Source organism: Malus sylvestris, chromosome 15, assembly GCF_916048215.2.
Source record: "Malus sylvestris chromosome 15, drMalSylv7.2, whole genome shotgun sequence".
In the NCBI taxonomy this organism is placed as follows: Eukaryota; Viridiplantae; Streptophyta; class Magnoliopsida; order Rosales; family Rosaceae; genus Malus; species Malus sylvestris.
The window spans coordinates 32,663,179-32,674,562 of NC_062274.1; the positions used below are offsets into that span (position 1 = coordinate 32,663,179).

Below are 11,384 nucleotides of genomic sequence, written 5' to 3' on the forward strand. Positions count from 1 at the left end.
TAAGACTCGTCGAGCCGGGAAGTAGCCTTGCCTGCGTCTGAGGTGTTGCCACTCCTGGTAGTGTTCCTTCTGGATCTTGGAGCCATTGAATGAAGATTGCAACATGTCCCCATTGGAGTCACCAATTTATGTTGGGCGATTTTTAGGTCGAGGTGGACTTGGGCTTAAGAACATCCACTTGTCTCCCTTGGTACGTATTCGTAACAAGTCCCGGGATATCTCAAAAGAGTTAGCTTGTCTTAGGAAATACCTTGGTAACATCAATAGCTCGAAGATAGGATGAATGATCAAGATGATGACTTGCTCAAGTGAAGCATGGTGTGGAAGCTAGAAGATTATTGGTTTACATGAGAGAGAAAGGATTGCATGGTTGCATGGCATTTTTTGCTGGATAATTTGGGCTTTCTTGGGGTGATAGTAAGGCTTCTAATGGCTTGGATGTTTAATGGAAGGCTGTGAGAATTACTAAGGTTGCATGGATGGTGATGCATGAGGCATGGAGTATGCTTCTGGGCTAAGTGGAACTTTCTGCACTTCTTCCTGGATGGTTCTCTCTCGCTACGTTCTTTCTATTTCTTTATGTGTTACTCTACATGTTCCTCTAATCCCCTTTCTAATGGCTTGTATTCCTCTTTTTCTAGATGAAGGGTTATTCTCTAGACTTCAAAGGAATCTCCCTTTATGGTTTGATCTTCCATTCCTTTCTCCCTAGCCCTCATATTATTCACATTTTGGTGTAAGATAGTTGCATTGTTGAGACTTGCAGTTTGCTTCTTCCCGAGACGCGGCTTTCCCAAGGAGGCCTTCTGCATACGCTACTTCTGGTAGCGTGCCTCATGGCTTTCTTGCATTGGTTATCTGTGCAGGTTGGGAAAGGAAGGTCAACATTAAATGCCTGACTTGATGGGCTTAACATGCATTTAATGCAAGAATCTAGTTTAGTCCTAACTAAGGGAGTTGGCTTGTTAGGGAAATGGGTAAACTAGGCTAATTTTCTCTTAATGATGCCTATGTGAAATACAAAGGGTATGGGCTTAGATCTCTGGGCCTCCAAGTAGCCTAAAGTCTTTCATGACCCCGATTCCACGTAGGCCCTGATAACCTTTCGTAACCATCCACACCACAATCCACTTGACAAGCCTTGAATATGTGACTTGGGCTTAGCATAGATAGTGACTAAGGAAGCATGGTGTAGTGAAATAGGCATGAGCATGGTGTAAATATCCGGCTTAATCACCGTGGAACGGCATGTTGGTAAATATATTCCTCGTTGATCCCGTGCCTTGGCATATGTTTGGGCTTGAATGTAGGCTTTGCATGACCATTGGGCCTTAAGATATGGTTGGATTGGTGTGTGATATTTTTGGGCACCCAACATCTACTTAGGTACGATAACTTGCCAGTAAGATAGCTTTCATATCTCATTGTTCTTCGACCAAGTGAAAGCAATGGATTTTATGTTGATCGTTGTCTGTTCAACTGCCACTACCATTTTCAAATAGTTGGTAACCCAATCTTAATAGGTTCACTTAGATCCATAAGCCACTTAAATTTGAGTCTCTCCTATCGGCCTCTACTTGGTTGTTTGATATGCCCACAACATCTTTAACAATTCCTCTAGCCATTTTCTCATGCACTGCTTAAGTCTATTCTTTAAGTAATCAAATATGGTTTGGTTTGTGTTCTTAGACCATTCATTTCCTTGGGGATACGGGATGAGAATTGTTGGATAATTCCCTTTCAAAAGCAGTAACTTCTAAAATTCCTTTTCTTGAACTGAGATTCGTTGTCTGATACAGTCGCCCTAGGCATTCCAAATCTCCATATGATGTTGCATCAAATGAAATTCACCACATCATTTTTTATCACCTTTTTGTATTCTTTGGCTTCCACCTACTTGGTGAAGTAGTCGGTAGTGAGTACGAAAATCTTTTGCCCATAAGCTTTGACCAGAATATTCTTTCCCCATTGTGTGAACAAATGTGGTCCCATGATTGGGTCAAGTTCTTTTGCTATCTACTTGATTTGAGGTACATGTTTCTAACACTTAATCACATTTTCTTGCAAACAGTTCAACCTCCTAAGCCAAACCATGCCAAAAAATAGCCTTGCATTACCACATTGTGCTTGACTCTTACCTTTAAGCCATCTCTAATAAAGTGGGCTAAATGGCCAAAATATGGCCTGATTTGAATAAAACCCAATTGTAGCCAAATGCTTGGCTAAAAATCATTGAAGCCCACAAGGCCAAAACATGATCTAAGGGGAATCAAGCTATCCAAGCCAATACTTGGCCATTTATTAAGGAGCAACAGTACCTGCTGTAATTTGCCAATGGATCTAATAGTCATATTTGAAAGATTCCAACAGCTAGATTTGAATCCCAATGGCTAGCTGGCGCCAGCTGGACGTATATATACATATATACGTGCGTGTGTGTTTATATATATTTTAGGCAGAATTTAAAAAAAAATAGAAATCATTTTTTCTATATAAATACCTATCCAATTTCTATACCATTTCTCATATCCTCTTCACCCTACATACTATCTTACTTTATTTTAATCCAAAAATTTACATTATTTTCACCTCAAAAACTCCTTTCATACACACACCTTTCTTACATCTTCTAATAATCTATATTTACAATTATCATTCTTTTTTAAATGGCCGCATCTTCAATCAAAAGAAATGGTTGGACCCCAAAGGAAGATGAAGCTCTTTAAGGCCTATAAGTGGGTCTCTGAAGATAATGTCAAGGGTATTAACACCAGGGGTGTATTGACTTAGGGGCAAAGGGGTCAGCTGATCCTCTAAACTCTAGTGAATCTCTACGGATGACTTGGGTACTGCCCCTTTGAATGTTGGAGTTGTCCTTCATATATGCCCTTCGATTGCTTAATAAAATGGATTCGAGAGGTGCTGCCTCTTTACAATCTGGTCCTAATATTATGTACCTCTTGTTTGTTTGTTGATTGTGATTACAATTGAAGGAAAAAAAAAAGAACCAAGTAAAAGACTATCCAAAAATGCAAAGTAAATGAAATGGTAATCTCAAAGCATGAACAAAACATCATCAATCTTGGACAAACATATTAACAGGACACAATTATATCAATCAATTTATTAGTGTGCTCAAGATAAGTTTGTTCCTTTGTTAAGCATTCATATAGGAGCAGCCTTGGAACATGTTAGTTACCCACGCAAATGAGGCACTAATAGGTGTGCAGTATGCCTTTGCAAATGACTTTAGGCCTACCAAGACTTGATGAAATGGTGATATGCATCCTATTTCTGTTAAAATAAATTTGCGTGCCACGTACGCTCTTCTTACTGACCCCTAATAATATTTCCTAGATCCGGCATTGATTACAATTCAAGTAAAAGTGTTTGGACTCATACATCTAAAAAATACTACGAGTTTCACAAAGGTACATATCTTTGTAAATGTGAACAATTGTAGTTGAGCAAGATTTTTAGGCATGTAGACATACTATATATATCATCCATCTTATCAGCCAATTAGGCATAGGCCATCATTCAGAGTCCAACAATTATCTTTTGGTGAGGCGAGAGACCGGGATGACCTGCTTTACAGATTGACAATTTGGACATCATGGAGCAAACAGAGTAACAAGTGATGCCTCATCCAGAAGTGGCGTCTAAAATCCTTTTCTGAGAGCACCGTATTGGGTTGAAAGTAGTTGTGCATCAAAGTTTGATGCGCGACCTCTCTCTGTCGTGATTTGTAAGAGCAACCACCAACTTAGCCACCCCATTCAGGTTGTTGTTGAGTTTCCTCAAACTCCATGGTCACGACCATTGGCTCCATAAAGGTTATGTTGGGCTATACCTCATTTTCTTCATCAGACTCCTCTTCTCGTCTCTGCTCTGCTCATTTATCTTCCAATTCAGAATTGGAATTCATTACAAACCTAAATTGAAATGATATAATTTTAGACAACGACAAGAGATATTGGAAAGGGTAAAAGATGAAGGTGTGAGAATTATATCAAATATCCAGTCAATTTATTAATTGGAAGTAAGAAATGCCACGTGGATAAGAAGCCTATTGCATAACCCATTACATCTCAACATGTGTCACTTGAAAATCACATTCGGAAATTATTGAGATTATATAAAGATAAGAAATTTGAAGACTTCCTCATTTGGCAACACGCAACACTAAAAAATCATGTCTGAATAGCCTTATTTTAATATGGTATAAGTATTTGTTTAATTAAATTAACCAATAAACTTAAAGAATAAACTTAAAACTTAGGTATATAAATATATGATCTAACACTGTTTTAGAGCTATAATTCTAGACGGAACTTTAGGCTCATTGGTTAGAGATGAGCTTGGCGTTGATATCCTTAACTCCCCTCATGGAATTCCTTCATAACGCATCTAACCTCCGATGACCTTAGCTTAGGTAAGGGACCTGATGTGTACTCTCTTATCCTTCTCTTTTTCAACTATATAAGGCGGAAAACTATAGGAAAATTTGGAGGTTCATAACGGTCGTGCTTCACCCGCTAAACTACGACGACAACCCAAAGCCACAGGAACCCAACCCCTCCCCTCCCATCCCAACCCAAGCACAGGCAGCCAGACATGGCGTGTATCACGATTCCTCTCTCTTCCTCCTCCTCTTCCTCTTTTATACTCTCACACACAACCCTCGTTCGGTTCCGAACCCCCAGAAATCTTTCCATCTCCTCCACACGAAAGCGGCTCTCACTCTCAGTTTCGGTCTCAGCTTCCTCCTCTGCTCTCCAAGCTCTGATTTTCGACTGCGACGGCGTAATACTCGAGTCCGAGCACTTGCACCGCCAAGCTTACAACGAGGCCTTCGCTCACTTCAATGTCCGCTGCTCTTCCTCTGCCTCTCAACCCCTCAACTGGGACCTCCACTTCTACGATCAGCTCCAGAACCAAATCGGCGGTGGCAAACCCAAAATGCGATGGTCTCTCTCTCTCTCTCTCTCTCTAATTTTCTCCAAAGATTGAAACTTTGGATTTTGTTTTCTTCTTTGATTGAATTCGGGTTTGGGTTGTTTAAGGTACTTTAAGGAGCACGGTTGGCCGTCGTCCACAATCTTCGAGAAGCCTCCGGAAGACGATGAGGGCCGAGCCAAGATCATTGATACTATTCAGGTTCTAATTTTGCTTGTTCTAGTTGTTTGGCTTCTGAGAAAATGAATTTCCGCATTGTTTTCTTAGTTTTAAGTTCCTCTAATCAATGGCATGTTTGGGTTAAACTTGTTAGAAATTTTGTAGCTCATCTAAAAATCCTTCCACTGTCAGTGCATTGAGATTGTTGTTACTTTTATCTTTTTGTCGTGAATTTGCAGTTTGTGTTTTCAAATCTTGGGCATAGATTGGTTTTGAATTATATGTACTTTTATTCGTAGTATGTTGATCCTTTTATCGTCTTGTAGGATTGGAAAACTGAAAGGTACAAAGAAATTATCAAATCCGGAACTGTAAGGGGACATCTATACTTGCTGCATTTTGGTTTTCCTGTTGAACCTTGTTCTTTTCGAACAAATGATCGGTTATGTTGAAATTGAATAAATAAACTCGTAGCGATATGGACTTGCGAACTGTGTTTTATTGTCTTTCTTTTTTGACCAGGTGGAACCAAGACCAGGAGTTATAAGATTGATGGATGAGGCCAAGGCTTCTGTAAGCTAATGTTTACTATTCAAAAGTTTAATTTCTTGTCACGGTACTTTTAAATCCACTTCAGTTATATGCATCCTTTTATCCCCGATTCAGTTCATCTATTTACATTTTATGTATTGGTTTGTTTCTCTTCTGCTTTCTTGCATTAAACTGCATTTTTTTTATGCTTGTAAGAGTATTCTCTCTCGGATTGTTGTAGGGGAAAAAGCTTGCTGTTTGCTCTGCAGCAACTAAAAGTTCAGTAATTCTGTGTCTTGAAAACCTTATAGGAATTGTAAGCCTTTTTCCTCAACATTTTTGTTAACTTAATATGGTTCGAACTTAGAACCAGCTGTATTTGCTTCTTTGTTAGTACCAAATGTGCTCATCAATTTATACATTCCTGACCGTAGGAGCGTTTTCAGGGTCTTGATTGCTTCCTTGCTGGTATGTTGATTACTTTTGAACTTCGAAATCCTTGTATAAATTGTTTCAGTTGAAATTTTGCGAGACATGTCATGACACATTAATAACCCTTAGCTGGTTCTTCATATTCATGCATGGAATTCGAGAACATGTCAATTACCCTGAGTAGGATTAGTTGTATGACAATATATGGTGCATTAATGCCTAAAGAATTCTCTAAATCCCAATGAGAAAACAAGGCCCAACAATAACATATGGACTTAGAATGTGTTACAAACCGAGCTATAAAATATTACACATGTATTTATATTTAATAAAAACCGCCTAAGCCCCTAGGCATCAGGCTCTTTCCCGCCACCTGACTACCGCCTTGCGATTTTAAGAACATTGCTTGCTGGTTTATCAAATCACATTGAACGTTTTATGTTTGAATTAGTTTATTAAAAAAGAATTAGACTTTTGAATTCCCTGTCTGGTGTGGTTTTTGTGTGAAGGTGATGATGTAAAGGAAAAAAAGCCTGATCCTTTGATTTATATTACTGCTGCCAAGGTCAGTAATCTAACATCCTAAATTTAATCTTCCAAATATGAATTCAGAAGTCATTTATGATCAACAATTTTAATTTTGTAAGGATTCTCCTCAATAACATGAAAAATTCTATGGTGCTGCGCAGTATGGATTACTCTTTGCTTTTAACTGTTAGATCTTGGTTTTTATGTAACTACATTGTTTGCCTTCCAGAGACTTGGAGTCTCGGAGGAAGATTGTTTGGTCGTGGAGGACAGTGTTATTGGTCTACAGGTAGATCCTTATTTTTCTGTAATATACAGTTACTAATTATTCTTAACCGTTGTGTTTACGCATAATTCTTCTCTTTTTGTTTTTGGGTAATGTCAGGCAGCAACAAAAGCTGGGATGTCATGTGTCATTACCTACACCTCTTCAACAGCTGAGCAGGTGAGGCTTCCTACTCTGTAGTCATCTTATACGAAGGATTTCGTCGACATGATCCGTGGTATGAGATAATTGAGCCTCCTTTGTTGTTATTCTATTAGGATTTCAAAGATGCAATAGCAATCTACCCTGACTTGAGTAGCATAAGGTATGGCAGTCATTTTCTTCTTTAGCGAATGCATTGTTTTCCTTATACTGTTTGGCATACTTACACATAGTTTGTACTTGCGATTCTTTGCAGACTGAAAGACTTGGAATTGTTACTTCAAAACGCTGCCATTGCCAATTAGGAAAGTTCTTGTACTTCTTGGATTCAAACAACTTGTTCAACATCTGTAGAATTAAGGGGCGAAACCATCCGGCATGGGCTTTTCATTGAAATTGTCATTTACAAATGGCTCTGTATGTTGTATTCATTAACAGCTTACATGAACGATGGAAAATAATGAAGGGAAATATGGATTTCATTCATAGCAAGCAAGTCTCCTTAAACTGTAAGACAGTTGTTTATTTATAGGGCTTTAATAATCAGAGACACGAAACCAAACATAAACTAAGACACCATAAACATGAACTTAAATCAAAGGTTTGTTCCTCACTTCCCACATTGGAGAGCCGCAATCAATCTCTTGAAATTATTGTACGATGATCCTTCGCCTTGGATGTCCGTAGTTTCGACGCTCTTCCATTCCTTTGCCTTGGCCCTCATCTTCATCCCCTCTTCTCCGTCAAGTATTTTCTTAACGGGGCCTTCAACTTCATCTCGCTTCACATCGGGGCTCACCTCCACTCCCATTTCCCAGGCAGTGCATGTGTATCGACAATTCCTTTTTTGCACAGCAAAGAAAGGCCAGTAGATTACAGGCACACCTTCAGATATTGTCTCAAGAGTAGAATTGCAACCAGTATTAAAAACGCCCCCAACAGATGGACCGGCCTGCACTCGGTCCTGTGCACACGTTGCTATGTAACCCCTACCTAAACCTCCTCGAAAAATTCGTTGGGTAAAGTATTGCAGTCTCCCTGTACCACGTCATCCCTCACGATCCACAAAAACGGGTGCTTGCTATTTGCCACCCCCCACGCAAACTCTTTGAGATGTTGGTGTGTCGTCGTAGTTACGCTGCCATAGTTTATAAACACAACTTTTGTTTTTTTTGGGTCAAGTAAGATATCTTCCATTACATTAAAAACTATTACAAGGCCAAAAAAGAATAAGGTAAACAACTACATATAAAGGAAAACATCCAAGCAAAATGAGAGTTGCAAACAACAAAAAACCTAATCTCCAGCAACTTAGGCATGAAGGCTGTAAAAATAAACAACAAAATACCTAATCTCCAGCAGCAAAAACCACACCGCCGCCACCGTCAGTTCCTCGAAGGAAGCCAAATTCTGAATTGAGAGAGTAGACACCAGATCCAAGTCACCTTCACGAACCTTTGCAAAAATATACAAATAAAGTATCATACGGGTAGTGAGTGAGGCTAAGGGGTATGTAAAATACCCAACACTTGACCTCGATGGGGATCCGGCATGCCGGTTGGGGGGAAGGGAAGCGAGGGAGGGAAGTGGATCTGATATCCAATTTCTTATCGAAGCACGCCGATTTGAGCACATGGTGGGATGGGGATGAAGTATCATAGCTAGGGAGGAGGGAGGAAGGAAAATTAAAAGATATAAAGCAATAAAAGCAGGCGAGAAATGCTGGACAAGGGGCATGAAGCCCAAATCTAAGACAAACTCAGGTGATAGTTGAGATTCGGCTTAGGAAAAACTGAGATAAAACTAACGAATAATCGAGAATGAAAATGAAGGAAGGAGACTAGAAAGGGGGAAGGAAGAGGAGGTGGATGTAGGAGAGGGGAAGGGGCAGAGATGAGAGGGGAGGAAAAGAAGGAAAGGGCACATAAGAGAGGAGGGAATGAGGAGTAACGGGCTGCCGCCTACCTCGAGCAAGAGCAAGGGGCGGCGGTTGAAACTTAGGAACTGGGGGGTGCTTCTGGATCTGGGATTTGGAGTTCCCAGAGAGAAAGAAAGAAACCGCGATATATATATATACACACACAATTGAATCCGGTTTATTTTGGTCAAGACATTTTGTGTCTTCTTTCCATAAGCTTGACCCAAGTGAATCCACCAAATTGCTCTCCGGGAAGTGCTTGGTTTGCTTGGTAAGTAGCTTAACTGGGCTAATGGAGTAAATGTTAGGCCATCTCAAATGGTCTGATTTGCCCAAAAACTCATCTCCAACCGATGACTAGGATATAATTTTATGGAACCTACCAGATTATTATTTGGCTAAAGGGGTATCAAGCTGGCCAAATGTAGCCCCCTCTTAACCCTTTTTTGGGGACGCAACTCCTCAATTGCAATAATTTATTCAAATTCAATGACTAGATTTGAAAACAATCAATGATAATTTAACTAAATTAACTAATAAATTTATAGTATAAACTTAGAACTAATAAATTATTGAAGGGCTATGTTTAGCGGACTTGGATTGTCTGCCCTCGCATTTCGGTACCCTTCCTGTGCCCTCCTGTTTTGTGTGGTCATAGTTAAGTCACGTTAACATTTTATATTGTTTTTTTATAAAAATAATAAAACAAAAAGAAATAGTAATATAAAATATTGACGTGGCTTAACCGTAACCACACAAACAGGAGGGCACAAGGAGGGCACAAGGAGGGCATCGAAATGGGAGGGCAGACAATCCAAGTCCATGTTTAGCCCCTTTAGTTGTAGATGGCATATGACTATGATTTGACATTGTTTATTTAAAAATAATTTTTTATAGGATTATAATTCTGAACGGAACTATATTTAGCTCTTTCGGTTGGAGATAGCTTTAGGGAACATGGTTAATATTGCTTCTTAGACCTAATGTTCCAATTCGTCGAAAGGGTCGAAGATGATTGCACTAGAGTTCAAACAATTACGCAATTCGGATCCCAAGGAATCGAACATTATGCCGTTGACATCAGTGACTTTGATGAGACTGGGGATGTCCTTGAGCCGAACATATATCATGCCTGGGATCCAATCAAGTGGTGTATCCAGTGTTCCATTGTAAATGATATAGCGTTAGTTTTAGGGAATTCTTATTAATACAACAAAAAATCATCATGCACCTATTTTTAGTGAAAAAATACCGCTTCATAATTATTCAGGGACGATTTATAACTATTTAGGGTTGTTTTATAATCATTTCATTTTCAGCTTTCAGTTTTAAGCTTTCGGTTTTTGGTTTTCAGTTTTCACTTTTTTTTAAAACTAAACACTAAAATCTTGTTTGGTAACTATATTCAGTTTTAAAAAAAATGAACACTGAAAACCAAAATATGAAAACTCAAGTTTTTATTTCCTGAAAACTAAAAGTAGTTACAAAAAAAATTGAATAAAGTAAAGTTTAAATTTTTGTTTTGAATAAAGTAATGTATAAGCTTTGTTATAAATAAAGTAATAATTGTTCTACCCAGGACTTTACTTAGTAATTGGACCACTCTTGCTTAATCAGCAGTGAGTTTAGCGTCAAATCATGGAGTCTTGGTATGGGGTAGGATGGTTAGTTGGTTTCGTAGCCTTTCAACTCCAATTAATAAGTCCTTAAGGGTGTTCTACACCTAATGCCCTATAACCTTGTGGATCAAAATTGATGATTGCATTTATCTCAATGTTAGTGGATCAAAATTCATATTTCTTGTACTATATGTGGGTGATATCTTTCTAACAAGCAATGATGTCAATCTTTTATTTGAAAATAAGAAATTACTGTCCAAAACCTTTGAGATGAAAGACATGGATGATGCATACAGAAAGTGTTGCACTGTTTTAATATGCATTGTTGTTCAAATAGAGAGGTTCCAATAGGGAAGGGATATAAGTTAAACAAGTCTCGATGTCTGAGAAATGAAATAGAGAAAGAAAGCATGGTCAACAAACCCAATGCACCGTTGGTTGGAAGTTTGATGTATGCACAGGTTAATTCGCACAAGGCTTGACTTAGCATTTGCCATGTAGGGAAATCCGAATCAAATCCAGGTGAACAGCACAGGTTGCAGCAAAGCAAGTACTCAGATATCTGCAAAAAACCAAATCTTTTATGCTGGTGTGTATAAAGGTGGAGAACTTGGAATTAGTTGGGTATACTTATGCAGATTTTGTTGGTTGCATGGATGAGAGGCAAGTGCCTTCGCCCATGAGCAGTAGGTCTCGGGTTCGAGACTTGGGAGCAGCCTCTCCATAAATGGGGGTAAGGCTAGCCGACATTCACCTCTCCCAGACCCTGCGTAAAGCGGGAGCCTTGTGCACTGGGTACGACCTTTTATGG

General features: G+C 39.1%; 1 protein-coding gene across 1 annotated transcript; it reads left to right on the plus strand.

Annotated features, from left to right (window-relative positions):
- The first annotated feature begins 4,405 nt into the window (after nt 1-4,405).
- Nucleotides 4,406-7,528, plus strand: LOC126605567 (haloacid dehalogenase-like hydrolase domain-containing protein At4g39970). The gene is made up of 11 exons (XM_050272974.1): nt 4,406-4,970; nt 5,067-5,160; nt 5,445-5,489; nt 5,641-5,691; nt 5,891-5,965; nt 6,084-6,117; nt 6,591-6,646; nt 6,839-6,898; nt 6,995-7,054; nt 7,153-7,199; nt 7,293-7,528. The coding sequence occupies exons 1-11, from the start codon at nt 4,618-4,620 to the stop codon at nt 7,339-7,341; spliced, it is 924 nt and encodes a 307-aa protein (XP_050128931.1). The 5' UTR covers nt 4,406-4,617; the 3' UTR covers nt 7,342-7,528.
- The last annotated feature ends 3,856 nt before the right edge of the window (nt 7,529-11,384 follow it).

Excerpts from the sequence above, each read along its gene's own strand:
- LOC126605567 (XM_050272974.1), top strand. The coding sequence starts at position 4,618 with ATGGCGTGTATCACGATTCCTCTCTCTTCCTCCTCCTCTTCCTCTTTT. Across the intron at positions 5,161-5,444 it reads AGATCATTGATACTATTCAG|GATTGGAAAACTGAAAGGTA; the intron begins GTTCTAATTTTG and ends ATCGTCTTGTAG. Across the intron at positions 6,899-6,994 it reads ACAGTGTTATTGGTCTACAG|GCAGCAACAAAAGCTGGGAT; the intron begins GTAGATCCTTAT and ends GGGTAATGTCAG.